This window comes from Larimichthys crocea, chromosome III (assembly GCF_000972845.2).
Source record: "Larimichthys crocea isolate SSNF chromosome III, L_crocea_2.0, whole genome shotgun sequence".
Lineage (NCBI taxonomy): Eukaryota > Metazoa > Chordata > Actinopteri > Sciaenidae > Larimichthys > Larimichthys crocea.
Window position 1 is genome coordinate 29,120,972 of NC_040013.1, and position 19,253 is coordinate 29,140,224.

Here is a 19,253-nt window from a genome sequence, read left to right on the forward strand (position 1 = left end):
ATCCACACAAATCCAAGTGTTGCATCATTAAGCAGAGATCTTTCTAAATCCACAGTGACGAGATATAACCAGTTCACCGTGCTCTAACTGAAGTTTATGGTCAGTCAGCCATGGTCCATGGTCAGTGAAGGTCTGATAACTTTAACAGTGGCTGCTAGATATTTTTTATTATCATCGTGTGAGGTAAAGAATAAACGTATCATTGATATCCTACACTATAAAGATAGTTAAACACACACAGCGGCTTATGCTGTAAACTAGAGGTCCGCCCCGCACACATGCATATTATTATTAATCTTCTGGTGGCAGAATCCAAAAAAAAGGCAAATTTAGACATTTTAATTTTGCCATTTTCATGGAAACAATAAAAACACTCTTCACAGTCATGACATTACAGGGGTGATTACTAATGTCAACCTCCACCCCAGTCAATTCATTTAATAATGTTTGTTTGGGTTTAGTTTCACTAAACCAAACAACTCAATCCCTGACCAGTGTTGCATCAGAGCAGTACAGTCACCATGAATTTGCATGATGGACACTTTCTTTTCACAGGGCAAAAGCATGATGCAAGATGCACCTGCTGTTGCCTTCAGCAGGATGTTGTGTTGTGCTCGCTGACCACATTTATTGAGAGAGACAAAAACAGCACACAACTTCTACCTGTAACAACAGACTATGCTGAAGTTACTCATTTTTCAAGGATTGGCAATAAATATGAAGAGACTCAGAAAACAGACAGCAAAGTTTGAAGGATAGTATATTATTCCTTTGGACAGTGTTGCACTAGTTTTTGAGTTCGATAACAAAGCAAGCAACCCCTATAAACCCGTCTCACCACACAGATCAGATGATTTTAAACACTTTCATATACCGACAATAATTATCTTGCAGGCTTGCTAATTTGTTATTTTAAATTGATTTCATACACAATTTACAAAGAACTGTAGACTAAACAATCTACACTTTAGACAATAAAAGCAACATCTGATCTGACTTTACTAAAATGAAAACTGGAGAAATCAAACTCTCTCTTTATAGTTCCTAATAGAAAAAGAAAATAATTATCAATAATTTATTATCGTATTTTGACATTTCCATTGAAATAATGCTCCCTCACTGGCCAGCAGAATTCAGGCTCATTTAACAGTTACAGTAAATAAGAAAATAAATACATAATTTAAGTAAAATAATCTTTGTGGCATAGATTGTCTTCTATTACATATTTTCTACCATACTTAATATGTTCTTTACATAGATATTTCTTCTATTTTAGCCACATCATTACAAAACAGTAACATTCTGTAGACAGAGCATTTTCTTCATTAACATTTCACAATAGATATGAGTGAATAGTCATGACTGCAGAACTCATCATACTTCTAAATTACCTAAAGTAGGACAAAGTCATACAATCTTTAACATTTTTTAAACACTCTACACAAAGTCCAATAGATTTTTCATTTAAAAATCAAGAAAATACACAAATGCACTATGAAATGATTCAAACAAGTTCAGAATTATACAAGCAGAACTGTCTTGCATTTTCTTCACCTAACATTTATACTGAAGTTTAAATTTTTATACTGTCCTTACCATGTTTTTCTAACAATTTTTCACAGCCACGATCATAACAAAGAGGAGTCAAAAACAGCACTTTACGGCACAAAAATCACAGTACCGGAATGTACAGTATGTCCAGCAGCAAACCATGCAAGCTCAGTCACACCCCCCATTCATGCCACTGTTCGCTACACACACAAACAGGCACCCCACACCATCCAAAACACACACACACACACACACATCCATAAAAACACATACACACACAAACTGATTACACACATACACACTGAGGTTACAGCTACAACAGTATACACTGTCCTACGCTAACGGCCCAAAAGTGTCTAAGATGGTGCATCAGAGGTCACACGGTAACAATGCAACACGACTATTGTCACTCAGCTAATCACCAGGACCTGTAAAAGAGGATCTGAGTGAGAGAAAACACAAAAACAAAAAAAAAGAGGAACTGTGAACTGAAATAAAGCAAAAAACAAAAAGTCAAAATCAAAATAATCAAAAGAAATAAAAAGGACAAGTTTTTATTTATTTGAAATATCACAGAAGCATTGTGATATTCCATAGTGGAACATGTCAGCTTTGTATCATACTACTTTCAGTATAATGCAAAGCACTGTAGTAGCTCTACACAGTAGAGTTCCTGCTCACATTTGTCAGCGATATCCAGAGTTTTACTTCCTTCCATGTTAAAAACATCATGAAATCGAATAAAAACAAATATGTCATTTTTGTTTTCTGAGTAAATTATTTCTTAGATAAGGCCCATTAACTCACATGGCAAAGCAATATACTGCATGATTCCTGGCTCAGATATTGCTGTAGTTGTTACCAATGTAGCTGGCCCAGCAGTGGCCAACAATTAATGGACTAGCTCTGGCAAAGCAGCTATGCAGTATCAGCTGACAGCCTACCCTCATCACATCCCACTGTACTGATTTGGCGGTCTATTTAAAGGCCTTTACACTCAAATACACTCTGTGCTGACGTGCTGCGCTGCTGCCATGGCTAGTGGCCGAGCCCCCTGGACCCCAGCCTCCGCCTACTTTAGTTCTGCTCTGTTTTTATGTACCCTCCAGGGACTTTTTTTCCCCCCTTTGGTGGATCATTTGGACCTGCGTGTTAAGTATTGTGTTGCTCTGTAATGCAACCTGAACATCCATAAGAGTAGAACCATGCCGCCAAGACAAATTTCATGGCTATCTCCATTTGCAGGTTTGCTAAAACTGATAATGTGAGTGATTGCTGACCAAGCTGGTGATGCTTTCATAGGATGTTTTGGAATAAAATGCACTATTTACTATGTCTAGAAGGTCCTCTTGGTCTGAGCAGATCTGTTTCATAACAGATACATGTTTCACAACTAAAGCAAACTAATGATTTGTGAGCAATGTCTGTGGCAAGTCATACTCCTTATCTCAACAACGTTTTCCAATGCCTGTATGCAGTCTGCTGACATGACTGATAGATACATCAGTGCAGAGTTTCAAACACGGAAAATAGGAAGGATGGTTTGTAAAAAGTAATCACTCTTTTACTCTACATGACCATATTATCCTTGAGTATTTCCTAATGCAAGGTGTCAGCTCCCTGTACTGTCCACACCTGAGAACGGACAAAGATAGAAGAAACACAGGACAGAGTGAAAGGTTTACAAATAAAAAATATACAATGTGCACAGCTTAATAGAACAACTCAAGGCAAAGTAGCCTTCTGGACAAACCAGATGGCTGTTCCTGAAAAGGATGGCATCAGAGACTGTATATTTTCATTACAGAAAACATACAGCGTAGTGGATGTATTTAATAAAAGACACAACAGTTGGCTTTGTGACCTGTGACAACAGCAGGGCTTGGTTGTGCATCACAGCCCTGAACCCTTTCTGTCCTTTTCTTTCTCCTTGGGAGCAGACGTCTGGCTGCTGCTGCCCTCTGCTGGATGTTCTGTGGACTCACTCTTAGTTGTTGTAGTGTTGCTGGATGGAGAATCATCAGTGACATTCAGCATTTTCATTTTGGCCTGCTCCGGGCTGCCAGAGCGGCTGCGGCTGTGACTTCGGCTGACGCTGCGACGGCTGCAGTGCTTGCTCTTGCGTGGACTGGGACTGCGGGACCTTGTTTTCATGAGGACAACAGTGCTGTCATCTTCGGAGCTGAAGTCAGAGCTGTCTGAAGAACTGTTGTCAAGACCTGAAGTGGGAAGCTGGATCTGAAGATAGATGAAAAAGAGGATAAGAGTGGGATGGAGGAGGCAGAATATGGAGAAATGTCAGCAGTAGACGCAGATGTAAAGCCTTCCTCTAAGAGATAACGCATTTTGATTGTTTTAACCTCAAGAAAGAAATGCCAGAGTTATGATTACCTGAAATGGCTCTGTTACACCCACAATGGTGCTCATGTTGTTGCTATAGTAACCCAAGATAAAGTCCCCTGAGCCTTTGGGCAACTCCTCCTCAGTAAAGGTTACCTGGAAAACAGTTAGTCAGACCTGTTATAAAAAATTAGGATTACACTGCTATTTAGATGTTTTAAATTATACGACATTTGTTCCTATTTATCACATGTCTTGAGGGCACTTTCCTTTATTAATGTTTTACTGAGACTGGCAGGGTAAGGTAAAGTTCAGGTTAATGTATAAATAGAGGAATTCCAGAACAGAACAATGGTCAGAGACAGGTCAGAGAGGTGACATCTAGATTGGGGATATACTGGCTACTGATTAGGGGATATGCTGAAGAAAACCGTTTAGATGCTATATATGCAAGTTGTCTGTTAACAATTTGCAGGGGTTGAGACAGCCCATTTTTAGGAAAATGTATAAGAACCAACTGTCAGAGCTCCTCAGGGAGCCTTTTTCTCTGTAACCCCTTTTGTGTGTTGCACTGTTAAACGCTCCTTCTTGAACAAGAACAATAAATTCAACTTGAACTTTGATACTTTGAATCCAGTCCTCTTTATTTAAAGGGGTTTTCTTTAAAATTCCTGTAACAAGACCTCTATTAAATGTGAAAGAAAATTAGCTCTAGAGAGAATTCAGCATGCATCCAGATTACCTGATGTTCCTGTCGATGAAAATCAGCCTCCTCTTGCTTGGCCCACACATATCCCACATAGTCCTTATGGTGTTTGAAACCCACCTATGGGGGCAGCAGTGGAACAATCACAAACAGTACTCGATCCAAGTCGGTAACACACAGAAATATTTGTTATGCTAGTCATGGATTCTTCAAACATTTACATGTTATTTGGCCAGAAGAGGTAACATGATATTCACCTTGTACAGTCCGATCCAGTCCCAGGAGCTGCGAGCAAAGTTGGGCACCATTTTGAATTTTGCTGTGGCATCAGCAATACTATTCCACTCGTCCTCCACTGTGATTATGACCAGGGGAATGTCCACCTTGTACGGGAACTACAGAGAACATTTATCATATAGTGAGCAAAAATACTGTGAGATGAACTTAAAATGATAATAAGGACTGAGCACTGACTGAAATGAGACTTAACACAGATTATTAAGTTCACCAAATGCATGCTCATATGCTTCGTATTGTGTCGATAATATATATCCCAATTTAATTCGCAACTTTGCTAAGTTTAGACTGCTTTTTACTCTCTAAGTTCTTGTACAGCAGTTAGATTCTCAAATTAAAGTGTTGAAAATAAACAAAAGTATTGTGTTATCATCATCTTTAAAGTGTACCCTGATGTGTCTCACCTGCAGGGTAAAGATGGAGGAGACTGGTTTGTGGTCGCTGACAGTGTATTCCATGTAACTTCGGTAGTAGTGCTGTGTCACTTTGGTCCCGCTGGTCAGCCCTGAAATGGAGCTACGCTTCCCTGTGTTGACACCTGTGCCGGAAGCTGCAGTGGCTCTTAGGCGCCACAGGATCCGGTCGGTCCAAGCTGGTTTACGCTTCTTCCCACTGGATGAGGGGCAGAAAGAGAGGGATGTAGATGAGAGAGAAGAAATCAGTACAGAGAGGAGAAAAATGAGCCACTTTCATGCTCCCCCAGGCTAAGGAGAACCTTTCTGTGATATCTGGTCAGTGACCTTGAATCCAACAACAGCAGTCCTCGCATCACCAACCTTGTGTCATATGTATCTGTCCCAACGTCAAACTTGTAGGTGGGAGGGAATTTCAGTGGACCCTCATGGAAACCCTCCAACACTGTTTCACTGTCTTTGGCCATATTGAGCTGTAACAATGACAATCAGCAGACATTACTCACAGAGGATTTCTGTTTGGCATTTGACTGAGGGCTCTTTTAAGAAGATGGTGTGTTTCTCTATTGCCCTCTATTGGCATTACTTAGCACAGTGCATAGCGTGCCAAACAAGGAAAGAAGACATTTTATCATGTGCAGCCTGTCTTTTGTGAAATGTCTTCACAAGCACACTGATCTAAAGTTAAGATTTTAGCATGAACAGCTTTTTGGAAAACATTTCTGGATGAGATTTCAGCATCTAGACTACTTACATAGTTAAGAGTTGCACTCAGTGGTTCAGGAAATCACATGCGAAGGAGATGATTCATTTTCTTTATACAGTATATTAGACAACATTTATTTTTTACCTGATCTTTTTCCCACAACATCGGAAGCTTGTTGTTATCAATGGCTGACTTCACCACTTGCATATCCAAGTCATCAATGCGGAAATTGAGATCCCCAAACCAGAACACCACACTGTGAAAAAAAGGAGTCATTTCATTAATATCTAATGAGGGAAGTACATAAATATTTTTGCAATGCTGAATGCAAAATCACTGCGACACAATTTCCCGTCTAAAACATGAATATGGGGAAATCTGGGATTGTTTGTTATAGATATATCCAAGTGCAAAGGATTCAGATCCAGATTTGTTTAACTGCTTATTAGGCGGATACATAAAACTAAATAAATGTGTCTGTATTTATGTGTGCCCGTGCTTGTGCGCTGACTTACTCATGATCAAGAACCCCGGTGGCAGCCTGACCCTCAAACTGCTGCTGCTGCAGGATGCTCTCAAAGTCCTCCATGCGCTGATCTGAGTTTTCCATGTGAGCCGGCAGGTGGCAGTTGAGAAAGCAGATGGTGTGGCCAAACACTGACATGCGGGCGCTTACACCACCTTTATTGCCCTGCAACATCCAGAAGAAGAGAGGAAGTTATGTAATATCTAAGAGAGGAAGGAACACACTTGTGAACAAGAGACTTTGATGATTCATATTGATTTTACTTACTTTCATTTCATTTCAAATAGAAAAAGTAAAGGACTGAATGAAATGAATGATCCCATACACAGTGGACACACAGGATATATCAGTGTTTTCACTGCATTGAGTGGTGCGTGCGCCTGTACCACAGAGACACAGGAAGTTTACTCATTAAAGGCCTGTCATCAATACTTAATGCTAACAGTAAAGTGCACAGTGGGGGGACAGGATGAGTCTGCGGATTCCTTCCCGCTGTTCTCCCAACTGCTCTGAACCACTAAAGCACAAAAGATGTTTCATTATCAAACCTGCAATATGTGAAGAAGAGTTCATACAGACAGAATCTCACTTAAAACTAAGAGTACAAGGCTTTTCAGATGTATTAGAGCCCTCACTGATCAGGATAATACATGCAGACATCCACTGAGTATTTAGTTCTCAGTTTTTTTTTTTTTAATGTTACAAAGAGAACTGAACTAGTTATGTATGATTATATGCAGAGTTTGTGTATATTTTCATAGAAATGTAATCCCCTGTAGTTTGCCCTTGGTTCATTTTCATTTTCAGCTGCTGACTGTGAGATAACAGTATCTATATCTTCATTCTCATAAAACTGGAGGAACAACATTTGAACAAGTAACAATACAGTTAGTGTGCAGTTTCACCAGCCATTCATCTATATGTAATTTGCACCAGATTACCAACATATGCTCTGGATGAAGCAAACAACCTACATAGAGCCATAGAAGTGTAAAGTAGTCAGGTATCTCTCAGGGTATCAGTGACAGACATGTAAGCTTAGTCATGCCAACAGAGATGTCGTTTTATGTAGAGCTAAGCTTCCATATCGCAGTGCTGTTCAAAGAATGGTGTCAGTAGCCGTCTCACCCAGTAACCCCCCAGGCCAGTGCGGGTGGTTTCAGTCTGGACGCCGCGGAGGAAGGGCAGATGGAAGTACTTGGCAAAGACCAGCAGTAACAAGCCCTGCATGCGTTGGGAGGTCACCTGAGAGAGACAGGTGAGGACAAACAGATAAACCAAAGAAAGATAAACCATGAATAGACACACAGTGATGAGATATGAACAGGTGCTTTGCATAAACCTGAATAGAGTATAGCTATAAAGTTATATATCTATCTTTTTAACAGGCAGAAAAAATTTAATAAACAAATTCTCTCCGAGCTGAGTCCAGGCTTTCATGTGTGTCCATTTCTGCTGCTCTGCTTCCCTTTCTCCATCCTCTTTCACCCCTTACTTTCCCTCCGTTGAATTTCCATTTCGCCCTGCAGGAGCCTGTGGCCCAGCTCTCCATTACTTTACACGAAGCACTGCACATTAAGGAGGCCATAGCTTGTGGTCTACCGTCTCTGTGGAAACAAACCACTTTGCAAAGGAAATGTGATGTACACACTGCAGGCACAGCAGGCACGGATGGTCCGACCATTCCTTTCTCCAAGCCGTCCACCATCATATTTCAAGCACTTGCTTCTGTTTATGCATAATGATATGCAGATTTTGACATTAGTGCACCACTAGTTCAAAATAAGAAGTCTACATATATTTGTATTATGTAAAAACGAGGCAGGCATGCAACACATGCATTTGTTAAATAAACAAGAGAAGATATTTGTATGGTATGTCAAGCCCCTCAACAGATATTTACCACTCCCTCTCCCTATCTCCAGCGGTCCACGCATCCCAACCCCCAACTGGCAGGCCAAAGAAGCATAATCACACTCGGCCTGAAATACCCTGAGGGCAGTAATGGAGGCACACATCTCCACGTGACATAAGACCCTCTCGCTTGTATACTAACTGGCTATTTGAGCAACTTTGTTATGTAATGGATTCTACTGAACCGTAAAGTGGATTGACTTTATTTGTGGAGTGTGTGGACACAGACAATGGCTGTGAATATACCTTTGCATGCATGTATTCAGCATCAGTGAACATTGGAAGAGCTCTTGAAGGCTGCCATGCTACATTTTGGCTAAGAGCAGAAAAGACATTTAATCCCAAAGACAGGTGTGTGTGTGTGTGTGTGTGTGTGTGCAGCGGTGTATGTTTGACCTTGTATTGCACACACATGACCGAAGGAATGAGCTGTGATGCTTGCAGGGCAGCCTGGGAATCTGGAAGAAGTTCAGTGCAAAATAAAGCTCACTCGTTCCAGTCTTTAATACTGATGACCACAGAAACATCAGGGTCTTTTTCCACTGTTCATCCAAAAAATGTTCCACTTACAGTTAGATAGATTTATTTATATTTTTAAATGAAAAACTGCATTAACTGCAGTAATTCCATAACTTAATTTCACTTTTAATAAAAAGGTAGGTTACTGCAGCATCTATGAATCTATAAAAAATGATCTAACCTAAATATTAATTATACATGTTTTAAAAATGATTGCATTTTACAGCCTCACAGTATCCAAAATGCACGTTTAGCTGCTTCATATTGTCATATTTAAACAAATCTGGAGAAAATGTCAATCCAATAAATCACACTGCATACAAATGTGTGCATCTAAATTGGAGCTTACTATAACAGAAATGATGGTGACAATCAGCAGGTGAATAGCCAGAAAAATGCCTTGTCGGCTCTGTGTTTCTACAGTGGAGGGCTGATGTGAGTGCGCTTTCTTGTGCTGGCAGCAGTCACAGCTGAAGCTGACAATCAGTCTTGGTGATTAGACTATCGCAGAGTGGAAAGAACCGATGGGGTGTCTCGTTACTTTGTGTCTGTCCACTATATCATGACTAGACAGATTCCCGCTGACACTATCGTGTATCTTCCTACGCTCATGACACACTCCAACTAACACATCCCTTTAACCTGCTCACAGCATTAATATCCACAACATGAAGCACACAAAAAGGTCGCATCAAGATGATTTTAACGAGGTTTAAACTAACGTAGCCGACTATGAGATAGCTGGGGGACAGCATCAGTCTCACTGTCAGAGGCCCATCAACACTGACAGCGACGTGATCCAAAAATAAAACAGTATCCTGGGAGACATTTGTTTAGCTCGACAGTTGATTCACGCTCTCTGGCTCACCATGCCAACAGAGCCAAGATGCAGCCAGACAAACACCAAGCACAGCTATGGTATGCGCCCTTACAAAATTATACCATGGAAGATATTAAACAGAGCAAACAGTTCCTTTAGAAATAAACATCTGTGTAGAAAGTATAGATTATATGATAGGAATGTTTGCTACATTTCATTCAATATGTGCAATAAGGGGCCTGTGTGCAGGAATTAAGGCACACAGATGGAGACCATGAGACAGAAGTGAGAGCTTGACTTTGTATTATGAGCTTAGCAGACAGCAGAAGATAAAAGATAGACTGACATTACACGGCTGTTACAAATTATCAGCCCCTACGCTGCTCAGGGAAGGAAAAGAACCTAAACAGCAGCAGGAAGCAGAGATCTCATCAGCGATTGTGTAATGCGTACAGTAGGAATCAAAGCTGTTTAGCATTTTACTATGAGAGTGTGCATATGTGTTGATAATAAAAGCCATTACTGACCAGCACATATCCAAAGGGGCTGAGTCTCTCCATGCAGACTTCGCTCCACTGGTCTGTGAAGAGGACATCTTTCAGCCTTTTGTTAATCATAGAGTTCACTTCCTGCAGCCTTGAAGATAAATGACACACAACAACACACAGGGGTCAACATCAGACAGCAGATGGAAGAAGAGCTGGTGAATGGGAGCTTTGATAATCTAACAGTGGATTAATAAATGGGAGAAGATCTTAGCCATAATGGGAGAGACATCGCCGTGGTTCAGACCGCTCATTAGCGGCATTGTCTGCAGTGCCGATGTGAGACAAGTGAGCATAAATGGACACTTCAGCTTTTGAGTGGAAGAAACTGTACCGCAGAGCACTCACCCGATAATGTACATGTCTGTGTTTCCATCACCCACGTTCAGCCCCAGCAAGGAAGTGATGTCATCGGGTGGCGTAGCTGAACCCACATTCCAAGTGATGATGTGCACCCTGTTGGAAAAGGGGGTTACATAATATCTCTGATAAACACACACATCTCCTACACACCTCAGTGTCATAACCTACAGACTCAGAGTGAGACAGCAGAACCCTGTGTATCTAACTTGATACATCTTTTCTCTCAATTTCTCACCACAATGTCACAATTTGTCTTTCTGATATCATGTCAGCGTTTCGACCTATCAGTTACTCCACTCTAATTAATCATTATGAAATTAATTCATTTTTATGACAGAAATATTAAGTAAAAACAACACACATTACAAACTGATGATATTGACTTCCAGATGCTGTTAAATAGTGGTATAAATTAGGGCAGTTACCAGGCAGTAAACCAAAGGTTGTATAAAGGAATTGTACATACACTTTTTATGTTGTTACGGGAGCAATCGTGTAATGTGATTTAATACATTGAAAAGCCTAGAAGCTCAGTAGTTAGCAATGTCAACAAGAACAAGAAGTCTTTGTTTAAAAAATAACTCTGAACCACTCTGAAAATCCAAATCACCCATTTGAATGTGAATGAGAGGATGTGTTTGTCTGTTTAAACACAGTCTGTCTGAATTTGCCTCTAACCCAGACGGGCTCCTACAATCCTGGATAGGGCGTAATGATGGAATAAAAATGCACATCCCAACCTTCATACACATATTTAAGGACCTACATTTAAATGTGAGTGTGTTGAATGTGAACGCAGCTCTTGTCTGTTTAGTAGTGTACAGGAAATGGGATGTTTAGGGGTCATTAAGTGCCAGTTGTTCCAAGACACTTGTAGTTCAGCTCCTGAGAAAACTCGAATGTTCTATAAAAAGCAGCGCTTGCAGTGTTATTATTAGACTTTCCAAAAGACCCTTCACACAGCCGTGGCATGTATAACAACAGCTGTAGCTGATACATTTAACAAAGCATACATGTTATTTAGGTTTTCTTGTTCATAAATGATCTAAATCTGACTATTTTATGCTGTTTTAACACTGGTGAAGAACAAAAATAGGTGTTATGACTAAACAGTTTGCACATTCCTCCCTTTTCTTTAGAAATCTCTAGAAATCCAGTTTACTGTAAAGTAGTTAACTACCTGATGATTCAGGCATTGGTTAGAGACACACCCATAGAAAAGAAGTAACATCCAGTGGGAAAGAAAGACACAAGGCCATTTGTTTTAGTCCCTAATCAAATTCTGTAATTCAGGAAAACATTAAATGTATCCTGACAAACTTGGTGGTATTGAAGTAATTTAAATCAGATGTATCCTGTTTTTCAGAAAAGTAAAATAAACTATATACTATATTCAGCAAAAATCGCCACAGTTTGGTGACATGTTTGCTATATTCATGCAGCCTTGCACTGTTGACTATCTATGGAAATAAATGCTGCATGTGCCAAGCTTATCTTTCACAACTGTGTGGGAATGACAGCCAGTGTGGAGACGTGCTGAGACATGAATGCTGGAAGACACACAGATCTGGGAACTTGCCTGAAGTCTTCCACAATCTGGGCCTGTGTGTCAGCTGTGCCTGCTACAGAGAGGGCTCTCTGTGCATGAGGGTTCAGGTGAGGAGGCACGGGCTTGCTGGCAGGTGGGTGTGGGACTGAGGCAGCCCTAACCGGGTGGTGGCCTGGACCTTTAGGACCAGCCTTAATGTTGGGTTTGACTGCTGCAGGGTGAGATGGTTTGGGACAACTTGCCGCAGCACCATCAGGACTGGACTCTTCATGATCAGCCACTGGAGGAGGTTCAGTTTTGAAGTCAGCTTTGGGTTCAGAGATGTCGACGGAGCCCTCTACTCTTGCGCTTCTCTGAGGCCGCCGCGGCCTGGCGGGAGCTGCAGGCTGAGCAGCAGTGGGATCAGTGGCTGGAGCTGCTGTATCTGATGCTGGAGTTGTTGTTAAAGCTTCTGCTGCTCCATTTGGGTTGTCTTCTTGCGTCTGGCTTAGGCTTGGAGTATTTTGGTCCATCTCTTACGATTTCTGCGACAAAGAAAACAATAGGAATGTTTCCACTTGTAAGACCAAAGCACAGTTTCTGTGGCCATAGAGCCAAGGAAGTATAGAGAGATTTCTACCACTGAAACTCGAACATGCAGCCTCTTTCACAAATGACGACTCAATTCAGCTGATGAGTCATGAGACCCTATTGACCCAGCAGGACAACGGAGTGAGTCATCCAGGCTCTTACCATCGTGACTCTTCAATTACCTGCCTTCTCATGACCTTAAAAACATATGAATACAGCTGCACCTATTGACAGGAGTAGACACTTGAAAGAACAAAATACATGAAAAACAATAGCTGGAGAGCAGGAAGAGCTTTTGGATGGAAGATTTGGAGTGGGAGCCTGTACACGGTTTATCATCCTTTCTTCTTGTGCCTAAGCCGCCTGCCTGTCCTCCAGTAACCAGGGAGATGCTCAGTCAGTTCATATCAGCTCAGAGCACCTGCCACACAGTAACACAAACACAAGGAACCGCTGCATGGTCCAGAACAGCAAAAGTCAACAGCATGAAATAAACAACAACAGGCAGAGAGAGAGAGAGAGAGAGCTGCAGAGAGATCAAACAGACAGAGAGAGCTGAGGAAGAGGACATGAATGAAAACGGAAATCTATTTATTGAAGTAACAATCCATTCAATTATTGTGTGAATACATGTCTGCTTTGCTTCCCTCTGTTTCTGATTGATATAACACAATAGCGATCTAAGCTGCTGTGCACACAGTTTACAATTTTCTGATTTAACTGCAAAATACTTGACATCACAGGCAACTGCTTCAATGCACTGAGGAGAAATTAATAAATAACTGACTAATTATGGTGATATCCAGCATGGCTGATGACAAATGACTGCCACTTGGTCATACAATTAATAGAAAATTAAATGCAAAAAGATATTGTAGTCCATAAATTGTTAATCACAAAAGAGGACTCCAAACTAAATGCAAGCAAAGGTTCCCTGAAAATGAAAAATTAGCCACATAGATGGGGTCGTGGTCTTGCGCTTCTGGGCATGTCTGAGCCTTAAAAAGAGCTGATTTAGGCACAAAACTGTGGCAGCCTGACCCAGATCCATCAGTCAGCGGCGATAGAAAGGGACCAAAAAATGTCTGTGTCATATCTTTTATGGAGGGTGAGGGGATACCTAACGTCATGCATTATCAGGAGCACGGCCAAATCACATTCTCTACATGGCTGAAATGATTCCCTGTACGTTATGGACATATTTTAGTCAGCAGGGAGAGAGAGACGGAGAAAGGGAGCTATCCGCTTGGGGACAGAAGTCGGCAGAGGTTTCTAATAATTATTCACATGACCTTGAAGAGACGGAGGCCGTGACTTTCATGCAGAGAGGGTAGAGCTGCCTCTGTCCTCAACATGTGCCCAGAAACATGCTGGTCTTCCAGTCCACCAATAACCTGGTGCCTGGCTGGGCATAATGTATCCCTATGGTCCATGTATGGCATTTAGTCAGGGGGGGGGTGTGGAGAAGGGTGGAAGGGGACGATTGGGCACACGTGGGAGTGGGTGGGTGCAAAACGAGCTGAGGAGAAGTGAGGGGTGGGCCTGAGTGAGACAGCCCATACAGTGACAACACTGTGTCTCTGCAGAATGTCTCTAAATTGATCCTCTCACACTTCCCTCTGGCACTGTCTATTTTTCCAGGCTTTAATCCCCCCCCTCTCCCTCTCTTATCATGCCATTTCTCTAATCCTTTCTCTCTCACCATCTTCTCCCGTCCTATCTCACCCACCTTCAATGCATAGGCATCGAATGGCTCACTCCGCCAATTTAGTTTTCCCCTATCCTATATTTTTCCTTTCACACACACAGCGCCTACACTATTCCTGACCTAAAATCATCTCACTCCTTTCCTCTCTTTATTTCCCCCTGTACTCCGAGGTGACACTGCTCCTCTAGTGACGGGCGCTGTATTGTTTCCTTCAGCCAACCGCCTCACAGTCACTGGCAATGACGTCAACATGCCACAGTCCCAGCGGCCACTGTCACAACAACTGGACATAGATCATAATCGGCTATAATGTGCGGGAGCATGGGAATAAAGAATAACAGGGAAGGTGACCAGCAAGTCTAAACCATATATGAAATGGTGCACAAAAATATCTGGGAACGAGGTGAATGACTTAGTGAAGGTGGTGATGAAAGAAGGAAACACTTAAACGTTAGATGTGCTTCTCAAGTCTTTATTTTTCCCGCAGCCAAAATCTAAATACTTTCTAATGCTCATTGTCTTTATCTATGACAGAGCAAGAGCCAAATATTTGCCTTTCTGGAAACAGTCATGACAAACTGGCACTTTTTATTCCACTCACGTTCGCCGAGGAGAGGGTGGAATGATTTGATAATAACAAATGTGTCATGGTGTTTACATGCACGCTCCTGAGGGGGTGAGAGCGGAGAGAGCCAGGAAGGATGTAGCGTAACCCAAACAGCAGGCTCGAGCCAGCCTCTTGGCTCCTCTGATGGGATTATTTGACAACACGGATAGCCGCATTTCATGTCTGTCTTCTTTAATGAAAAGGAAGTCATCTATATCCTCACATTAAATCATGTTTTCATCTCTGCTATACATGGTCGCCTTATATTGATCGCATTTCACCCACCTCTTCAGTATTCTATGCTGAAATTATAGCCAAAAAGAGTGTTGGTGTTCGGGGCCCCTCCAGGGTCATATGCCCCTGTGACAGGGATACTAATGATGACCCGGGCAGATATGACACCGGCAGCTGCTGCCACAGCTGTATATCACTCCTCCCGGTCCTAGCACCACTGAGTATCACTCGCCCGTATCCAGGGGCCCTCGTCTTGCTGATCAGGTCACAAGCCAAGGCTTAAGGATGTCGAGATGATTTTGCTTACCGTCCAATACTGACGACAAGTGCTGACAACATGAAGCAAATTGTCTGCACTGCAAAATTATGTTGTAACTTACGATTTCAGACTCTGTCAATTAGCAGTGTAGAGATCAGCCAAATGGAAACATGTACTTAGGCTTTATTCTGCTGAGGAGGAGAACACTCACCATACATTGCACATTGTCAAGTATCTGCATCCGTCTTTGGACAGACTCATCAGGGAGGATGAAAATAAATCATCAGTGCTTGGCATGTGAAACAAGCCCAACGTTATTGTTATTATGAAGTCAAAACGCTGTCTTACAAAGAAGTCGTGCAGTGCCTAAGTGTTCCTTCCTGCCCAGCTACTGTTTTTTTTTTTTTTTTTAACAAGAGTGAAGAAAAATCTGCTAACAGACTTGTCAAAAGTTGCAACCGCAGCTTGCTGATCCGGTAACTACTGAGAAAACCTGTTAGGTGAACAATTAGTGCATTTGCTCTACAAATTGCAAAATTAATGCATTGTATTGGGAGCCGATGCAGTTGCATAATATTGTGCTTGCAGCTGAATGCTCCCTCAGTGCATCTATCACAGCATATTACATTACTGAATGAGAACGTGCTGAAACGTCACTGTAAGGGTGCAACATATGTGGTTTATGTAGCACTATCTTACACCAGTATGCAAATATGTGTGGCAGCCAAGAGAAGGCATTTTGACAGGATGTGTCTTAACATCTGTACGCCTTGTTAGGTAAACTTTCAGGGTAGCAGACACTATTTGCACCTTGGTAGATGTACATATTTTTAAACCAGGAGAGAGTAATGACTGATGCCTCGGCTGAAAGAGGACAGTAGCAGATATGGTATCTGGCCTAATTACACTCTCGCTTCAAGGACAATTTTGTCTGGCTGGAAAAAAAAGAGGATGAAGGTCATTTAAATTCAGTGTTTTGCCATCAGATTTAATCTCAGACACACGGGTGCCTACGTGTGCATGCATTTGTGTGTCAGAGAGGAGGGAGTCCTAATACAGAGTGTGTGTGTACACATTTCTAAATCAGTGTGATCTAAATAAACAGGTGAATTTCGATGGTTATAAACTATGATCACAGTATGAACACATCACCTTTACAGGTGATGAAACAAAAGTAAACAACAACAATATGTGGTGTTTTTTTTCTTTTCTTATAACATACCCTGTTTACATTATGAATGCCTAAACATGGCGCATGCGTGTGGCTGATTAATCATCACCTGTACCTGCTTTGGGTCTTCTTGTGAGGAAAGCGTCTCTGCAGGTGTAAAGGTCGGTGGAAGTATTTATATGAGTCCTCTTCTGTGAAACATTAACCTAAAAAACACACTGAACTTTCCTTTGCAGTCGCCTCCCTGGTGTGACCATCGGCATTCCACCTTCCTCCCTTCCTTCCTTCAGTCCGTCCTCAGCGGGGTGATGACAGTGAGCCGGAGCAGGTGGGTCTGGAGCGATGCAGGCGACAGTTTTTTTTTCCCAGGCAGGCTACATCTCAGAAACACAAATACCTTCTCCTGCGTTTAAAGACACAGGCTGCAGCAGCTCCTCTCTCCTGCTCCTGCCCTCGTGCCCTTCAAATTAAAACAGACGTCCGGGACACAACACGAAACAGAGAGAGAGAGAGAGAGAGAGGGAGAGAGAGGGAGGGAGGGAGCGTTTCCGTAAACGAGCAGCTGCCTGCCAACGATGTGTCTGATGAACAGTCCAGCTCTGACGCTCACAGAACTACAACAGCTCGAGTATCACGCCTACAATCATGGCGTCCGTTCGAGAGCGCGTTCTCTGTCTCACGCTCGTGCACCGACTCAACACCGGTCGCTATGACAACATCCTCAAAAGCGTAAATTAGAGCGCGAGACAAATAACAGTGTAGTTTTTTTTTTTTTTAAAAGGCTGGTCTATGTAGTCTGTGTCTTCAAAGAGCTACTGCCGCCCAGTGGTCGGTATGGGGAAGTGCACGGCATAGGCTAATTACAATTAAATAGAAGCACCTGCATCTTTTATTTATTTATTTATTTTAGTTTCTACTAAGCAATCATTAGTTTTTTATTTATTTTCATACTGCTGTTTGTTCGGGGTAATACATAACATAGGACTGCATTTAACATAATGCTAATATGTTTAAACTTTTTACATAATACTCCAATGTTTTATATATATTATTACTGTTGTGGAGAAATTGCTGAAGGCAAAGGTCAATGGTGAGGTCAGGAGGGAAGAAAGTGTTCAGGAGCCTCTGATGTCTTATGCTGTATTATTTATTGACGCTTGATCAAGGAGAATTAGAGACACTCTCAAAGTTCATCAGAAGCGCCTGAGTCGGTCTCACATTCTGCCCAACTCATGCTGGTGGATAGACTTTAAACCTCAAAGATAACACCATAAATACTACATGCCCAGAATTAGTCATTTACCCATGCAGGTGTTATTGTCAACACATTCTAGTCTGGAGACACTGTTGTCTGTTTATGCAGATTGGAACGTCAATGGAAACCTATCTATTATGTCTAGGAAGGCAGCGATAGGTCTCTTCGACCCTGGCCACCACAGTGTTGAGATCTATCTTATCTTATCTTATCTATAAATTGTTCTGTTGTGATGAAATGATTGTGACAATGTGATTTATTCTTGATAGTTGAAGTGTATCTTCTCAAAACTTATTGATCAATCTCTTCCAAACATATCACAGTGAAAATGTACTCCCCCATCTTATCATCATATATATTAATAACCTCAAATTTTTTTAAATCACTCTGCCTGTGACTTTGTTATTGTTTTGCTTTTGTTTTGCTTTTGTTTTACTCATTCTCCATTTTAATAATTTTAATAATAATCTACTTTGTAAACCTTGTTTTTAAAGGTGCTATATGAATATAATTCTTCTTCTTCTTCTTTATTCATATATAGTATTCTTATGTTTATTATTTATCATTATTATTATTATTATTATTATTATTAGTCATAGTCTGTCAGTGACCTGAACATGTCTAGTCGATTTTCCATCCATCCATTATCTGTAATGACTTATCCTCATTAGGGTCACAATGGGGCTGGAGCCTATCCCAGCTGACCCAGGACGAGTGGCGGGGTACACTCTGGACAAGTTCATCACAGGATACATAGAGACAAACAACCAGTCACACCTACTGGCAATTGAGAGAAAGACATTATGGGAAGAAGCTGGAGTACCCAGAGACAGAAGAACATGCAAAGTCCACACAGAAAGGCCCCAGCCAAGGTTTGAACCTGGAACTTGCTGTCAGGGGACAGTACTAACCAGTGCACACAAGTTGATTTTGTTCAGTGAATTCATTCACAGATATACCTCAAAAGGCTTTACAGATTGTATGACTGGAAAGAGGAAGAAATATATAAAAGAAAAGGTAAAGAAACCTTAATACATGTCATGTGTACTCTCCTGATGTGTTATACAGACAGTTTATCTAATACTGATTCCCCCTTTTTCAGTTACATGTAATGAATTCATACATCCAATATGCAAAGTGAATATGCTGCTAATGTTAGCATCACTGTACTGGCTAAGGCCTGAGGGAAACTGTGTCACC

At 41.5% G+C, this 19,253-nt stretch overlaps 1 protein-coding gene across 2 annotated transcripts; it reads right to left on the reverse strand.

Moving 5' to 3' along the window:
* Window positions 1–747: 747 nt before the first annotated feature.
* Window positions 748–17,474, reverse strand: inpp5jb (inositol polyphosphate-5-phosphatase Jb). 2 transcript variants are annotated; one of them, XM_019276049.2, is made up of 13 exons: window positions 16,908–17,474; window positions 12,280–12,773; window positions 10,686–10,793; window positions 10,320–10,428; window positions 7,668–7,784; window positions 6,529–6,704; window positions 6,158–6,269; window positions 5,671–5,780; window positions 5,299–5,506; window positions 4,855–4,992; window positions 4,634–4,717; window positions 3,943–4,047; window positions 748–3,789 (listed from the first exon to the last, which is right to left on the reverse strand). In XM_019276049.2, exons 2-13 carry the CDS (start codon window positions 12,759–12,761, stop codon window positions 3,445–3,447), a joined length of 2,094 nt encoding a protein of 697 aa, XP_019131594.2. In that variant the 5' UTR covers window positions 12,762–12,773; window positions 16,908–17,474; the 3' UTR covers window positions 748–3,444. The 2 variants fall into 2 exon arrangements, with proteins under 2 accessions (XP_019131594.2, XP_019131591.2); XM_019276046.2 differs by having other exon boundaries at window positions 16,914–17,473.
* Window positions 17,475–19,253: the final 1,779 nt, after the last annotated feature.

Excerpts from the sequence above, each read along its gene's own strand:
- inpp5jb (XM_019276049.2), bottom strand. The coding sequence starts at position 12,761 with ATGGACCAAAATACTCCAAGCCTAAGCCAGACGCAAGAAGACAACCCA. Across the intron at positions 5,507-5,670 it reads ACAGATACATATGACACAAG|TGGGAAGAAGCGTAAACCAG; the intron begins GTTGGTGATGCG and ends CCCCTCATCCAG. Across the intron at positions 4,993-5,298 it reads CCTCCATCTTTACCCTGCAG|TTCCCGTACAAGGTGGACAT; the intron begins GTGAGACACATC and ends TGTTCTCTGTAG.